This window comes from Lactuca serriola, chromosome 1 (genome assembly GCF_051521515.1).
Source record: "Lactuca serriola cultivar US96UC23 chromosome 1, Lser_US96UC23_V15, whole genome shotgun sequence".
Taxonomy (NCBI): domain Eukaryota; kingdom Viridiplantae; phylum Streptophyta; class Magnoliopsida; order Asterales; family Asteraceae; genus Lactuca; species Lactuca serriola.
The window spans coordinates 9,491,268-9,509,229 of record NC_136408.1 but is presented as its reverse complement, the minus strand read 5'-3'; the positions used below and the strand labels follow the sequence as shown (position 1 = coordinate 9,509,229).

The 17,962-nt window shown below is 36.0% G+C and overlaps 2 protein-coding genes across 3 annotated transcripts; both read left to right on the top strand.

Annotated features, from left to right (window-relative positions):
• Positions 1–1,095: 1,095 nt before the first annotated feature.
• On the top strand, positions 1,096–6,630 carry LOC145096619 (protein LAZ1 homolog 1-like). Of its 2 annotated transcripts, none has more exons than XM_079034114.1 (10): positions 1,096–1,270; positions 1,815–2,351; positions 2,540–2,596; positions 3,680–3,788; positions 4,175–4,359; positions 4,754–4,842; positions 5,134–5,389; positions 5,570–5,815; positions 5,898–6,203; positions 6,277–6,630. In XM_079034114.1, exons 2-9 carry the CDS (start codon positions 2,127–2,129, stop codon positions 6,186–6,188), a joined length of 1,458 nt encoding a protein of 485 aa, XP_078890240.1. In that variant the 5' UTR covers positions 1,096–1,270; positions 1,815–2,126; the 3' UTR covers positions 6,189–6,203; positions 6,277–6,630. The 2 variants fall into 2 exon arrangements, with proteins under 2 accessions (XP_078890240.1, XP_078890251.1); XM_079034125.1 differs by lacking the exon at positions 1,096–1,270 and adding an exon at positions 1,405–1,521.
• Positions 6,631–11,208: 4,578 nt separating this feature from the next.
• On the top strand, positions 11,209–12,694 carry LOC145096461 (pathogen-related protein-like). Its single transcript, XM_079034104.1, has 4 exons — positions 11,209–11,461; positions 11,733–11,865; positions 11,982–12,283; positions 12,387–12,694. The coding sequence occupies exons 1-4, from the start codon at positions 11,321–11,323 to the stop codon at positions 12,531–12,533; spliced, it is 723 nt and encodes a 240-aa protein (XP_078890230.1). The 5' UTR covers positions 11,209–11,320; the 3' UTR covers positions 12,534–12,694.
• Positions 12,695–17,962: the final 5,268 nt, after the last annotated feature.

Below are 17,962 nucleotides of genomic sequence, written 5' to 3'. Positions count from 1 at the left end.
TTCACCATTAAAGTTGTCTTTATCAACCCAATCTATAAAACCACATTTTGCTCCCTGCATTTTGAGTAATATGCTGTGTGTTAGAGGTATGCGATATATGGATATACTTAAGAAGAAATTACCCTTCCCAGTACAACAATAGAAAAGTATTCTCGGGTTTTTCTTGGTAGTCGATGTTTGTATTATACCAACTTGACCACACTTGCATGTTTTTGCCATTAGGGTTGATCGACACTTCAGAGAAGAGGAAACGAAAGAGATGAAGATTGGGCGTATAAGAAAATAGAGAGAATCAAGGTTTAGGGGTCGTTCTAATAGGTTTTTGAAATAAAAGGACGAAAATACCCCTCACGTGCGAAGCACATGGGGTTTCTTAACGTTTGGAATCGACGGAAAATGGACACAGGACCAAACGGGTAATAAAAAGAAAAGGTGAGGATGATCCGAGTGCAAAACAAAAAATAGAGACCAAACGTGCAACTTTATCCAAACCACATGGACGATTTTAATAATTTGTTCGTAAATTTTCAATGATATTAATTTACCATGTAAGTTCCATAACAGAAAAATATATCATGTTTGATACAAAATACATTGCGACGCAATTTGTATCGAATTATATATAAAGATTAAATTGGTCGTAACAATATATTCCGATTTGTTTTGTATAGAACAAAAGTAAAATATCAATATGTTAAACAACAACTAATAAAAAGAAACCAAACTGAGAAAAAAAAAAGTAGCAAAACGTGTTATCAATTATTCAATTTAGATTAAGTGCATATCGAGTTTTTTTCGTGTGATTTGCTTGTTTGCATGTAAATCATTCATGCATTTAAAGAATTAATTATGAGATAAAACCAAATCACATATTACACATCAGAAATTGGGGTGACGGTGAGTAACGGTTTAAGTAGTACTACAGACCAATCAAAAAGCTCCAATACATATACATCTCCACGTCATTTCCACGTCATCAACTTATCTTATGAATCAATGGCACAGTTACGGGGAAAACAGAAGGAGCGCCGTGACTCTATTTCTTGAGGAACCCCACAAGATATCGCAAAGCCCCACCAACCCTCTTTCCCAACCGCCAAGGCAAAAATCGTATTTGGAGCTCTGCAAATATCTCATAAAAAAGCTCTGAAAATTATTCCGACGAGATTCATCTCCATTTACAGGAAAAGATTCGTCGTGAAATTTTTCAAAACTCGTTCGATTACATTGTTGAACCGTTGTATGCATCGAGAGTTGTGACGTCTTTTCCGTAAGTGAAATCGTTAATCTATACTTCTATAGGGTTATATTCCTCAAAGCAGTTCGTATACATTCCGGTTTTTTATCCGCATCGTAGTCAATTTTTTTAGTTGGCATATCTTTGTTCTGACTATTGTTTCCGTTGTTGCTTGTGGTGATTGTAATCGACTGTATATGTTTGTAAGGAATCATCCGTTTTCGTTTTCGATATTTTTGGCATTTAAGCTTAAGCGTTACTTGAATCAATGAGGTCAACTTTCCGTAAGTTTGTTGGGTTTTGTGGAACTGGGGTTTATTAGGAAATATGTCAGTTTTGGATTATATTTTGCTTGGTTTGTGTAAAATGTTGAGTTACCTATTGGGAAATTTTTAGTCTAGGGTTTTGGATCATGTTTCTATCTTCCCGTCTGAGAATCCTGCTCACCCTCAATAAGAACAATAAATCTTTCGAAGATAAATTTTAAATGAAGAAAACTTGTATTTTCAGCATTTACCAAAGCGTGCGGATTCCTGTACTTTGTTATCCTTGTTTTAATTGTATGAAATCTTTGCAGGCTGCTTCGTCCTACTGTTTCAGTTTCATCATCTTATTTCAAGCAGCATATCCTCGCATACCAGGACAACAATATTGGTTTACAAAGATTAGTCAAAGGCCCTAAAACACAAGTCAAACCTGCTAAATTCCAATGTTAACGTGTTCTTGATTAATGTAACACACAAGATTCAAGTTCAACATAGTTGTATTCAATATAATGGCTGATCTTATATATGAGCCAATGCTTCATTGACATAATTTGTGAATTTATTTCCACATTAAGTAATAGAGTGCTCAACATTTGTTGTCATAATAGAAGAGACTTCATCAAATGATTCTGATAGGATGGAGAGTAGTGCTTCTTTTTCTATCTCCCATTCTCACTTTGGCAGAGTCCTCGAACACACCATGGTCAATGTGGTCAAGCAACTTTGGTGCTGAGCAAACATTGCTTTACAGATGGACAATCTTCAGTGCAAGCTTTTGTGTACTTGTTGCTCTTTTTCTTTCCACATATCTTATCTTTGAGCATTTAGCTGCTTACAATCAGCCTGAGGTTTGATATTGCATACATCCTTTCAACTTTTTAACATAAGTTATTTCTGCTTTGTACAGTCAACATAATGTTCTCTACCAGCCTTTGACATTACTGTAATTGCATTTTACATGCAAATCATGTTAAGTTGATCTTGTTATTTGTTATGATCTCTAGCTGATGGCAGAAAGACTTTATTTTGATTTCAGGAGCAGAAGTTCTTAATTGGAGTTGTTCTGATGGTTCCTGTATATGCATTGGAATCGGTATGAGAATCTCTTGTTATGTTTTCTGTTTCTGATGGTTCTATTTATTCACTGGAAGGTTTGCCTAAGAAACTACTTTTTATTTTATTTTATAGAAAACTACATATGAGCAAAATGATGATTTATGTTTGATTAGGGAAGTCTTGATAATATAATCCTTTAAGGAATTAGTACATAGTTTATTGCCCATCTATATTTAGTTTAGAAAGATCATACACATCCTTATATTACTCATTGATACAAAATACTTCCTGTGTTCTAAAAAAGGCAACATTGTCACATAGTTTAATAAAAGTTTTGACTATTTATCCGATGTCTAAAAGGACTTTTAATAAAGACAAAACAAAGAAAACTTGTCAACCACAATGAAAGTTACTAATTTTAGCTAATGGTGTTTACTAAGGGAAAATAACATCCTATAAGACTTGAATGGTTCTTAATCAGTATTTTGTATTTTTGGTGAAATACACTTCATCTGCATATATAATTGTAGCCTGATTTGTAGCAGTAAATTTACTAAAAGTAGAGATTTCAAACGATTGCTTTTGTTTTGTTCTATTTCTTTGTCTTTTGGTTGGTGAGAGGCTGAGAAATTTTGAAGGCAAATGTTGTGATGATCATATGTGGATAAGTGATCTGCATTCGGTGTATTAAAAGCCATTTCATCTAATTAATTAAGTGAAATCTGTGGAATGAAGCTGTAATTGACAATCATAACTTTAGAATAAGAAGTTTTTGAATGATTAAAGGATTAAAGCAACTCATTCAAGAGATACTTTTTATGACACTTTAATGTCCCACTTATGTCACTGTTCTCACTTAGGTCAAATATAACATTGACTCTCTTGAGTTATCTCATCAACATTTTGGTTTAAACACAACAACACAAAACCTTTTGCAACATTTATTAAAAGTCAACATTTTGGTTTAAACACAGCAATACTAAACCATTTGCAACAGTAACCTAACTGTGACAAATCAAAAAGTATGTTTCTATTCTTTTGAGTTTGTTTGCAGCTGATTTTGTATTGAAGCCAGTAATGCAATGATCATATCTAACTTTGAGTTTTCCAAATTATACAGTATTTGTCGCTATTGGATGCAGATGCTGCATTCAACTATGAAATAATCAGGGACTGGTATGAAGCTTTTGCTTTATATTGCTTTGGGAGATATCTTATTGCCTGCTTAGGTATGATCCTCATGATGGTTGTTTGTGTTTTGAATATGACACATGGCAAACAGGTTGTCTGGAATTCTATTTCTTTCCTGTCTTTAAAAATTAAATGCTTGTTTTTTCTAGTTGTATGAATTTGCATCATGCCATTTAGAAAACATACAGATATGAATCTGAAAAACTATATATCAACCATTTATCATTGTAATTTATCAAACAGAAACTTGTACATTATAGTTATATATGTATACCAAAAGAATGTGGTTCAAAAGTAGTAGTTGAGAATTAACATTGTATAAATCACTGCCTTCAGAAAAGGAGTTTAAAAATGAAATTAGAATTGTACATTTGAAGTTCATCCATCCTTGAGGTATTTTTGACTAAGAATGTGGTGATTGAAGGTGGAGAGGATAGTACTATTGAGTTCATGGAAAGTAAAAGCCGTATCAGCTACAGCATACCCCTTATAGAAGAATCATATACTTATGGAGTCGTGGAACACCCTTTCCCTCTCAATTGCTTCCTCAAGGAGTGGTATCTTGGTCCTGACTTCTATCAGGCAGTCAAAATTGGCATTGTGCAATATGTATGTCAGTATACCACTCTTCTGTATATCATATAAGGGTTAAATGCAAGAAATAACAATATACTTCCATTGACTTGTTTATTATAGCATCCTGCTTCGTTTCTTCTTATTACAACATATTGTACTTGGAAAAAACATATCAAGTTGTAGCAATGGCATCCAGATACAAAGCTATCTTCACTGCTATAATTGTAATTCTTTCTAAAGTAAAATGTCCTTTTAAGAAAAAAAAACCGAGCGTACAATGCCATAATTTTCAAAGTACAATGCCTTAAAAAAACATAAAAGAAATGAAAGTAAAGGACATTGCTATTTCTTGCGTTTAGCTGATTTTTTATTAGTGTGTTTCCTCATTGATCCATATTTTAATCTGAACAAAGCTGCATGATTCCAGATGATATTGAAGCTGATCTTTGCGCCGTTAGCAATGATTTTTCAGTATCTTGGTGTTTATGGGGAAGGGAAGTTTGAGTTGAGATATGCGTAAGATACCTCTTTTTTTATTACTAAAATTACATTTTTCATCCCGCACTATGGTTGATTTTCTATAATTTGGTCCAATAAAAGTAATCCTTTTCTTTTTGGTCCCTATCTCACTGTTTCATAAGTCTGACTCCATTAATAAAATTGAGGTTAGATGCATGTTTTTAAAATCACTATTTTGCCCCTCATTCATTCAAGTAATCTTTCCACTTTTGATTTCATGTAAATGTGACAAATGACAAATGACAAATGACATGAGTGTGTTACTTGTTGTATGCAAATGCAATGCAGGTACCCATACATGGCAGTTGTTCTTAACTTCAGCCAGAGCTGGGCGTTGTATTGCCTTATGCAGTTCTATTCAGTGACCAAGGATAAGCTGGCACCAATCAAACCTTTGGCCAAGTTCTTGACCTTCAAGTCCATTGTATTCTTGACATGGTGGCAAGGTGTTGGTGTAGCCATCCTTTTTTCCATTGGAGCCTTCACAGGACCCTTGGCTGATCAGCTACAAACACGTATCCAGGATTATATAATCTGTCTTGAGGTTTGTTAATTACTGTTCATAGTCTCTTTATGCTTGGTATTTCTTGTATTCAACCACATTGAGTCAAACGATAGGGACTGTTCTGTAATTTTAAAAATGTTGAAGGACCTGTTTGTAAATAAGCTAAAACCTGAGTTTTTTTTTTTTTGTTTTGTTTTGTTTTTTTTTTCTCAACTCCAGATGGGTGTTGCTGCAGTGGTGCACTTGTATGTTTTCCCAGCCGGACCGTACAAGCGCGGAGAGCGATGCGTACGCGATGTTTCCGTGATGACCGACTATGCGTCGTTAGGAGCACCACCCGATCCGGAAGAGGTGCGCGACTCCGAGAGAACCCCCAGGCTACGCCTCGGCCTACCCGACGACAGACCGAAGCGTCCCAAATTACATCAGAGTGTTCGCGATGTCGTCTTCGGAAGTGGCGAAATTGTGAGTTGTTCGATTTTCGCACCTCAAATTATTCTCCTTTGGTTATAACAGAACAATTTTGGTTTTGGTGTGTTACATTCAGATCGTTGATGACATGAAGTATACAGTTTCCCACGTGGTAGAACCGGTTGAAAGGGGATTAGCGAAAATAAATAGAACTTTTCATGAGATATCGGAAAATGTAAAACGACATGAGGAGAGAAGGCGCCCACTCCCACGCCCTAAAGATGACAGTCATCTAATTCCTCTGAGTTCATGGTCCAATGAATTCTTGGAAATTCATCGAGATGTAGAAAAAGGGAGTTCCAGCGACAGCAAGCTCTCTAATGCCAGGCGATCAAAGAACCCCTTTTCTCAATCTCCATACAGATAATACTCTTTCTCTCAGGTACTGTTTTTTTTCGGCTTAAATGGGTACATCATTTTATCTGGTTAGCACTTAATGATCCTTCGTTTTCCAGGTGGATCTGTATAAATACGGGCAAGCAGATAGAAAATACAGAAATATATGAATATCGTTGCAGCTGATAATAGAGGTACACTCCTACTAACTACTGATCTTGATTTGTGCACACGGGATGCAAATTATTTGATTATAGAATTACAAGACTGTATATTGTATACGTCTAACATCCACTCAACTTAGAATATCAATATGTTTGGGAAGTTGTGAATATGTTTTGGGTTGGATTTGGATTTATCAGTCATACAAAAACAAAAACATGAATTTCTTTTGGCTTTTGGTACTGTTGATTGTTGAGTTAAAAAACAATATCGCACATTTCATTTGGTAAGAGTCCAACCTTATAATTTCAGTTGTCTGTAATTATCATATGATTTTGTTGAGATTGATTTGTTTTGCAAGTATTTTGAGTGTTTGATTACCGTTAAAAACATCTGTTCAACTTGAGTTTCTTTTGATTTATGAATTGTTTTTGGTCACTTATGTCGTGACTGCAACTCATCACCAAACACAACATAATTATCAAATGCTACATCAGTTTTATGACCTGGTAACGGGTTAAATTTGAGCAAAATGGCTTAATTGACGGGTTATAAATGATTTTAATGGTCAGTTGTGCTAAAAAATAAGTTTAATGGCAAAATCAAGCAAATACCAAAAGTTTAGTGATATTTTCATTAAGTTTTAGTAAGGGTAAACTTTTAGGACTTACATGTTTACAACAATAGATGTTTATTTTGAAAGTGTGATATTAAATGAGCCACGTTCGGACATTTGTTATAATTGAAAAAACAAACTTAAAACATTTGTCATCATTAAATTTGTCAAACGTTAGTTCCCTTTAAATCGATTAAATGTTATTTTTTTTTTTACATTGGTAAGTTTATTATAACAAAAACTAGTTGCATGTTCCAAGTATTATCAATTTGAATTTTGAAAATGCCAAAACCGCAAAAATGGTCGTAATGGTATGTCGAAAAATTGTCACTTTGGTTCAAAAGGTTTTAGACTTGCACCGTTGATCTAAAACTTTGATTTTGTTGTGAGTTTGGACCCATTCGAAATAAAATATGCTTGAAATGATGTTTTTGTCATTTCTATTTGTTTTTCCATTTTTTTATTACTTTTATTAAAATAAAACAAAAAACAAAAAAACTCTACCCCCAATAACCCCCAAGCCCCATCCCAACCATTTCCCTCGTCAAAGACTATCTTTTTCCCTCTCTTTACTGTTTGTTGGAAATCACCAACACTTCGGAATTAACATCCCACTGGGAAGCCCTTGCCGACGATGTTGAGTCAGAGCACCACAGTTGTAACTCAATGATGACGATGTTGATCAGACTAACATTGTGACGGTCCTAGCGACGTACCCCGATGATCCTGTCGATATAAATATGAGAAATGGGGCGATGATCCTAGCGTCACTGCTCCTAACCTTAACTCCACCACCACCGTATGTCAACATCGGTCTTAGGGTGTTCAAGATCTATGACATGTTGAGGAGTTCATAGCATTAGAAGGGAGAGAAGGAGAGAGATGGCTATCGTAGCAGTAGAAAGAAAACAAAAGGGTGGTCTTCGGCGGTTATTAGCCAAAAACGATGGTGTTGACGGTTCAACTCTAGTTTTTTTTTTCTCCGGCGAAGTTAGCGCCAAATAAAGCTAGGGTTCTGGTGTCGGCGATGGATATGTTGGTTGGACAACAGTGATGCTTCCGCTGTCGGTGGTAGTTCTCTTTGACACAATGGATAAAGAGAGAGATATGCTCTCAAGTGTATTACAAAAAACATGTGGGGTGCAATAGGGTTATATATATATATATATATATATATATATATATATATATATATATATATATATATATATATATATTAGTTTATAACCCGTGGGAACCACGGTTACAAAATTAATTAAACTTTTTAAGAAAAAGCTCAAAACTATTAATTAATAATTTTAAATAACTTATTAAATAAAATATATATTTTTTAGTTATATATAAAATTATAATTGTTGATTCATATAATTTTTTTTTTTTTGAACCGGAAAATCTAATCTACTCCTAAGCTAACAACACCTATTCCACCTATGTCCACAACGGGACTCGAACCCTCGACCTCAAAGAGGGAGGGCACCACCTGATACCGCTGGGCTACAAGCCCTTTGGTATAAATACGTAAAATATATCATATTATAATTTGTATAAATTTTATTTTATTATAATTGGTATAAATTTTATTTTATTTTAATTCTAATATTATTAATTTAATGTAATTAAAATATGATTTAAATTTTGAAATTTGAAATTTGAAATGAAGAATTAATAGATTGACAAGTGTTATGATATTAATTACAAGTGTCAATAGATTGACAAGTGTCATGATATTAATTACAATGTCTAATATGGTGACACATGGAAAAAGAGCTACTTTTTTATTAGAATATATATATATATATATATATATATATATATATATATATATATATATATATATATATATATATATATATATATATATATAAGAGAATACCAAGGGTAAATCTATATTTTTAAATATTTTCAGAACAAATTAAACCAACTTGCAACAAAATCAAAATTTTAGATTTGTATTGTTAGCCGATTTTCTTTTAGACAAAAATGATAATTTTCGACATAATACATTGAACCATTTTTTTATATTTTTGTCTTTCAAAACTCATCATCATCTTCTTTTTTTTCTTTTTTTTTCTTTCTTTTTTAATTTAATTTAATTTATTTATTTATAGAAAGGTGTGCTGCCTTTTGTAATCAAGATCATCTTTTCATTTTAGTTTCCGCTTGCAAATCCGTCAAATTGAATAAAAAAACGGGTTTTAAACCCAAGAAGAAGATAAAACAACAATAATATGATTTCGAAGAAATAAAATACATAAATAAAGGTTATCTCGCGTAGGGATGAACAGTTTGTCTCAAATCCCAATCATGTATCGATACCGAACTGTACTGAATGTAAAAATATGAGACGGTACTCGATACTCCAAATATATGAAATTTGGGATTCGGTACCGCCAATACCAGTAAGTACCGAAAACCGGTACCATTCCCGGTACCGGTACTGGTGATGTTAATTTGATTTGGTACTCGGGATTGACTTTCGATCAAATTCGGTTTTCGAGAAATCGAAAACGGTATTGATCGGTACCGATTCCGTCCCACGCTGATGTGATAAAACAGAAAAAAAAGGTTTCTTTGATATATAGACTCCAATTTGATATTTTAATGAATAACTCTACTAACTTTTATGTTTTTCTTGCATGATATGACCTAATAAAAGATACTAAAATAAGTTCTATTTGGTTTTAATAAATTTGTTTAATATATTTTATGATAGACATCAAATTTGATATTTCAGTGAATTGGTCATTGGAAAATGCGTTTGAGGCCCCATTTTGGTATATGTTATTGTCATCTCCAATTTAATCGAATAATACGAACTAATAACGCCATTTTTTTTGGAAAAATCTACTTCTTTCAAATGGTTGTATGATTCTATTCAAAATTTTACTTCACATGTTATATTATATGATTCACATGTTATATTATATGATATGTAAGATATGTATGTACCGGAATTTTTAGCCCGACCAGAAACAAACAAAGACCTTTCAAATAAACTAAATGATAAAAAAGTATCTACAATTAAGATATGAAATTGGGCCCAGTCTGTCCCTCCTAGTCATCTAATGTCTCATTCAAAAGAATAGTAAACAATCTATGAGGTTCGTATTGGGATGCATGTGAGTTCCAAAATGGCATAATGTGAGTTTTTAGGATCAAGGGAGTGGAATGTGGTAAGAATGACATGACACCTATGTGGCATAGGAAACACCGTCTCTCCTATACGGTTTGGGGAGTGCGGCCATTCTTGGGAGCGCTCCTTTCTCTCTCACTCTTCCTCCCTCTCTCTATCTCTCTCTTCTTTCTCTTTCTTCTCTTGATGGTATACCACTCCTTGAGTGTGGTAAAAGAGTGGCAAAATGAGGGAGTGTAGCGGCACTCCCTCCAGCCTTATGCTCGTTGTATATGAAAATTGGATAAAGCAAACGAAAATAACTAACCAGAAACGAGGCAACGTGGGTTCTCTACGACAAATTCTTTGACTTTGCCATTTTCTTATATAAATATGCATTCTACACCACCTAATCTAAGCATATTCTTCACATTCTAATAGATTTTAAAAGTACCAAAATAATTAGATGTTAGGGAAAATAACTTACAAGTCCAACGAAGTTTTCAAACCGTTCAAAAAACTTCATTATGTTTTGTCTATTCAAGAAAACCCAACGAACTTAACATTTTGTCTAAAAAAAGCCCAACAAAGTTTCCAAACCGTTCGAAAAACCTCAATCATGTTCTGTCTGTTCAAAATGTTAAGTTCATTGGGTTTTTCGAACACTCAAAACATGATTAGGGTTTTTTGAACGGTTTGAAAACTTCGTTGGTATTACAAGTCATTTTCCTGATATGGTAATAAGTCACGTTATTTGTTTCTCTTCTCTGACTTCCATAGAATTGAAAAAAAATGTAATTTAGTTGGGTTTTTTTAGACAAAATGTCAAGTTTGTTGGGTTTTTTTAGACAGTCAAAACACGATTGAGTTTTTTTGAACGGTTTGGAAACTTCATTGGGTTGATAACTCATTTTCCCTTAGATGATAACACTAGAATCAATAACAAATTAAATTTAACTTATATCTTAATAAAACAAAATTGCATTTTTTATGAAATCACCCAAAGGTAAAAGTAATACTTTTTTAATTAAAAAATATTTCTTCAAAGTGCACCAAATTTGAAATTCAAAATCTACACTAGAATACAAAGGCCATAAAGAATAGTCCCTAGCATATCAAATACGTAACTTGGTATCCATTAGAATTTTATCCAACTTCATCAAATGGAGACTTTTCGTAAATTTATACCCCAAGTATATGGGATCTCTTCCAGTTGCTATATAAAGTAATCAAGATCATACGTTGTAAGATCAAACACTAATTAAACCCAACAATGGATCAATACAAAGGTTCAGATGTAGACAAGTACAGATCTTTCATGAGTGGAGAAGGTGAGAAGAACACCACATGGAAGTATAGTGCACCACCTAACTATGATGCAGTCAATAAACTCTTTGAAGAAGGCAGAACCAAGGTTTTAATTAAATACTTATATCTTTACATTTGTACCCTTTAATTCTTTTTTTTTTTTTCTAATTAGACTTGGACCATAATATTGATCCCGGTATGGCTTAATACGCAAACTTGCTTCTAAAGTAATCTTCACATATATTAATGTAAATATTACAACAATGTAAAGAAAAGTTTATTGTGTGAAAGAGTTTGTTAACTTTTCTACAAAGGTGTGCATAGTCAATAGTGTATCTTATTTAAACTGATTAATGTTTATAATTTGGATGGTTAAGATATGGCCAACAGGTTCACTAGGAGAGCAAGTTCAGAATCTTGTGAAAACATGGGAAATGGAGATGTTCAACAAAGTGAATCCCCAAGATTACAAGTCTGTTGATGTCACAAAGCTCACAATTTCTGTTAACGGTATAAAACTCATTGGAATGGAAACCTCCTGAAAAGTTTTAATTAAGCAGTTGTCTATATATAACTGTTGATATATTATATATCTTATGTACTTACTTATTATTGTTCATATATAGGCAGGAAACCCTTGAAATTGGAAGATGTAGCTAAGATAGGTGGAGGATACAATATGTTTTTACAAACTTCGTTGCCAGAAGATCTACGACTGTATAATCCTAGTGATGAAACTGTGGATACGGCTCAGAAAATCTTCACAACCACATTTACTCGTGGTTTTGTATTGGAGGTTCTTGAGGTTTACTCGGGTCCTCCAGTGATTGCATATAAGTTCAGGCATTGGGGTTACATGGAAGGTCCATTCAAAGGTCTACAGCCTACAGGAGAAATTGTTGAAATGATTGGTGTCTCCACATTCGAGGTCAAGAATACTTATAATTAAGTTATAATATATCTTCTTGTCGCTTACAGACATGTTTTTGACTTAATGTTTGTTGTTCTGACATTTGAGTTTTCTTTTACAGTTGGATGAACAATTCAAGATCGTGAAGATTCAGTTTTTCTACGATAGAGGAGAGTTTCTTGCGGCTTTGATCAAGGGTGGGAGTGCGGTGACCACCACCCAAGATTCCACCATTGGTGTAGGCTCTTCAAGATGCCCTTTTTCTTAATAAATGAAGCATGCATGGTTTCATCTGCTACCACACCATTATTAATGAACATGCATGCTTTTATAATAGCTAGATGTTGAACTTGGAATAAACAATTTTTTTTTGTTTTGTCATTACAAGAACAGATACCTTTAATAATCTTAATGTTGTGATTTCTAGTTTTTGGTAATCATTTATTTTTAGTATGTTGGGAACCTTCAAATGTTCGTGGTTGTACTTGTAAACAATAATAAAAATTCCTTTTTTTCAATCTACATACAGATACTACGTATTCTCAGTCTTAGGTAATGTTTCTTTTCAACTTAATGGATCTGTATAAATATGCCCAAGCAAATAGAATACATAAATAATTGAAGATTGCGTATTATTATTGCAGCTGATAACAGAGGTACACTCCTACTAACTACTAAACTTGATTTGTGCACACGAGGTGCAAATTATTTGATTGTAGTGATAAAATCGATATCTCTTATTTCATTCACGGATCATAAAATCTTTTTATATACAATACAATAAAATGATAGAATATCTAGCTAGAAAATAGGAGATAATAATAAATATAAAATAATCAATTCCAATACTCCCCCTCAAAGGTCACAAATAGCTTGTCCAAGAGAGAACGAAGATGTTGAGCACCTAAACCTTTCGTGAACAAGTCACGTAACATCTTAAAAATTCATAAGTAAAATTTTCATTTTTAAATCAACCAAAATTCATCAAATCATCATATCAAACCATCAAACTATGACAATGTGAAAATAGTTATCAGATTACAAATCCCAAAATCATAAAAATGCTAAATACGGGTGGATGCGTTGCGATCAGGCCGGACCCTTCTCTTTCGAATCAGATCTACTTGAAACATAAATTTAAACCGTAAACATAAAGCTTAGTGAGTTCCCCAAATACCACATACCATACATCACACATACATATCATACTAAAACATATACATGTCTATTTCACCCTTGAGTCCCTTACGACTACCCGAGTCCCTTCCGACTCTCTGAGTCCCTTCCAACTCCTTCAGTATCTTTCAACCGGTACGAGTCTATTTCACCTCTTACAACTAAGCATACAATCATACTAGCAAGAGTCATGAAGACAACAAGCACATACATACATATCAGTAAGTGTCACAATGATCACTACTATCCTACATCATAATCTAGTAGGCCGATAATGGTGCCTTCGACCCACAAGTACAGTGAAGAGACCACTTCAATCTGAAGATAGACAAATCACACTCTCGGACTGCTGCTACTACGACTCCTCACACTGAATATATCAAAATTAACCCTAATAAATAATCAAGATAATAAATAGCCCAAATTATCATCTGACATGCTAAGGGTAAAAGACCATTTTACCTTTCAATCAATTAACCCATCTAACCATGGCCAAGGAACATAAAGATCCAAAGCCCAAGAATGGCCCAAAAACCTAAGGCCCACAAATGGCCCAAAAGGCCTTCTGGTGAGTATGCCATGCGTACCACCATTACACCCAGCGTACAAGCTGTAACAGAAAGGGGAAAACGGGTGCTAAACACGTTACACTGAGCGTATGCATATGTACGCCCAACGTACTCCCTTGATGGCCAAAATTCACATTAAGCACTTAATGCCTTAAGTCTAAACGTCCAAATCACAGATTTTGCTCTTGGGAAATGTCTTAAATGGTACAGTCGTCAACTTGATGCCTTTGCATGGATCAAAGAGGCCCAACACCTATTTATAACATTCTAACTTCGTATTATGACCATCAACTCATGCATGGTAGAGCTAAATCCATCAAGATGCTATTTTTATGCATTAAGGACCTAAAAAACATCAAGATCTACTATCCTAAGCTTCTGGTGTAACTTATACTCACATGAATAAACCCAAGAGACCAAAATATGCCAAAAACCCTAAACTAACTAGATCTAAGAGATGAATCAATAAGGTAGAGACTTTATATCTCGAGAATAATGGTTAAGGAGAGCAAGGTCGGGATCTACAAGCTTCAAATCAACAAGTGCTTCTCCAAAGGGTTCTTCTTTCTTCAAGATGCACCAAAAAAACTCCAAAACCCACAAAAGGATCAATACTCTCTAAAAAGGGGCTAGGGTTTTGAGGGAAACTTCTTAGAGGATGGAGGCTGAGGGAAAGGTCATCCTCAAGGGAGTTAATGAGGTTTTATAGGGTCCAAAACCCAAAAATTAGGGTTTACCCCTGACTTGAGTACGCACTACGTACTCTAGGTACGCCCAGCGTACCAGAGGGAAAACCCCGTGTCCAAATCTCGACAAAGGTACGCCCTGCGTACCTTAATTACGCCCAATGTAATGGCTAAATAAGCAAAATAATTAAACACTTAGAATATAAGGAATTTACCTGGGAACCGGGCGTAACAAGTCAGCAAGCTGGAACTTGGTATCCACATGCATAGGTTGAACTTACTTTGAATCCACTCTCTCACGGACAAAATAACAATCCATCTTCACATGCTTGGTGCGTTCATGAAATACAGGATTATTAGAAATGTGACAGGCAACTTGATTGTCACAAAATAGAGTAGTAGAGCCATGTTGATTAACACCTAACTCCATTTAAAACCAACACATCCAAATGATTTCACTAACAATAGTGGCCATTGCTCGGTATTTAGCTTCAACAGAAAATCAGGAAACCATTGATTGTTTTTTAGCGTTCCAAGAGATTGGAGCTCCTACTAAAAGGAGAAGATAACCTGTCCGAGAACACCTTTTCATGGGACATCCAGGCCAATCAGAGTCAAAGTTGGCCACAAGATCATTCCCACCATATCTCGGTAAAAAAATTCCTTGACCAGGAGAATCCTTGAGATAACTAAGAACACACAGAAGAGCATCAAGATTATGTTGTGTAGGATCCACAATGAACTGGCTGAGAATGTTGATCAAGTAAACTATGTCGGGCCTTGTTGCTTTCAAATAAATGAGTCTCCCAATAAGTTGTTGATATTGGTTCGCATCAACCTTTGGTTGGTTTTCATCTTAACCAAATTTAAGATTTTGTTTGATTGGAAACAAACTGGGGCGAGCTCCCATCATACCGCTGTCCTTCAAAATGTCAAGGGTGAATTTTCTTTGCTTGGGAACCATCCCGTCGGAAGTTTTAGCCACCCTGATTCCAAGAAAATACTTTAGGACTCCAAGATCCTTGATGCTAAACTTAGCATACATGCACGTCTTTATTTCTTGGATCTTGTTGGCATTGTTACCCACTGTAACGACCATAAAATTCCAACCAATTTAAACTTTTCAAAAACCAACCGATTTCATAAAATTATTACAAAAAGGTTTTCAATACAATTATTTTAGAGTCTTCCGAGAATCACATCACAACTCATAATCATGAGGAGCGGTACGATCACGCCTTTGCCTTGCCACGGTCTCCTGAAGAACCTGAAAACATTAAACCACAACTGTAAGCCCGAAATCTTAGTGAGATATCCCCAAAATACCAACCACATATACCATACACGCATAACATGCCATAACATAACATAACACAGAACAACCATGCACTTCGGGTCTACTGTGTGACTGGTCCGCCGCACCGGCCTTCAGTCCACATGGTCCACCCTCTGAGTCTAACCACATACATCGAGTCTATAGTGTGATTGGTCCGCCCGCAGCGGGCCTTCAATCCACCTGGTCCACTCTCTGAGTCTACAGTATGACTGGTCCGCCCGCACTGGGCCTTCAGTCGGCCTGGTCCACTCTCTGAGCCTCGACATGTCTGGTCCTCCCTCTTGGGGCCTACAGCCTATCCGGACCGCTCGCTGGGCCTTCGGGATAACCGGTCCGCCCTGGGTATGTTGGCCTACAGCACAAAGCAGGTCCCGCCTCAACCCAACCCCAGTCCAACAACCATGTGCACATAAACATTCAATCATATAACATATCACATCCAATCAAACCGATCTAACAGATCACATAGCATAACATCATCCTAACCAGGATACCGACCTAACTGGTCACTAGCATAGCATCATCCTATATACTAGGATACCGACCTTAACCAGGTCTATAACATATACCATCCTAACTACCAAGATGCAACACAACAAACAAAAACATAACAACGATACCCAGATCACCATCCGATAAAAGGGGTGGCCTTGGTGCCGTAGACCCTGTCGATATTGTGAGGATAACTCACCTCGCAACTGCCGACTGAACAGATAAACCCAAGCTGCTCCGACCACTGATACGATCTCCACCACTGGCCAACCACCAAAACACTGAACTCAAAACAAATGCCAAAAATTACCAAAATGCCCCTGGAAATCAACTGGTCAACCCTTGGTCAAAGTCAAAGTCAAAGTCAACCCCTAACTGACTCTACTCGCCGAATCAACCCGATGACTCGCCGAGTCCCCAAGCACAGAACTTCCCCAATCCGCGACTCAACTCGCCGAGTCCAACAACTCTGAGTCCTTTCACACTCGACTCACCGAGTCATTCCTTGACTCACCGATTCACAGCTCAACCAGAATAAAGGTTAGGACCTCACGACTAGACTCGCCGAGTGCAAGGCTATCTGCAACCAACTCATCGAGTTCCTGCCCATATTCATCCAACTCGCCGAATTGTTCTTCCAACTCGTCGAGTTCCAGCCTATCTTCAAGCAACTCGCCGAGTACCCCTAGATCTGAAACCATACAGAGGCTTTCCAAGCCATGCAGAAGCTCTAAACCATAGATCTACTCTTTTACAAGCCATCCATCACGTAAAGTGGCAAACTTTAGGTGGATCCAAGGAGATCTAGGCATTTTACACTCTAGGGCTAGGGTTTGGGACAAAAGAACTTCACCAACAACTCTTGAGCATAGACTTTATGGCTTTCTGGATCATTAACAACCTAGATCTGAGGTAGCAACCTCAGATCTTACACCAAACTCGAGATGGACCTCATTTATGCCCCAAAACCCCCCACAAATGATAGATCTAGATGTACAAAGGCTCAAACAGAAGATTATTACCTTAAATGAAGGCCCCCACTGATGAATGAACCAATTCTATGCAAAGCCCCTTGCTCCACTCTTCTTGCTCTTCAATTTCCTTCCTAGATTACCTCGTCCAAGGCTCTAATCTCTCACCAAGGAAGGCTCACACGAATTTAGGGTTTCTGGAACTCAAAGGGGAGGTAAAGAGGCTGGGGAAGAAGTGTTATGTTCTCTATATAGGGCTCAACCTCCGAAATTAGGGTTTTCTCCACTCAGCACCAACTCGCCGAGTCCACCCATGCTACTCGCCGAGTTGGTCACTTAACATGCGGCCAGAGTCGCAACCTTACTCGCCGAGTCCACTCGTGGACTCACCGAGTTGACCTTTCCCACTTACACTTTTAGCCCTTCAACTCTACTTCTGATATTCCGGGATGTTACAATTCTCCCCT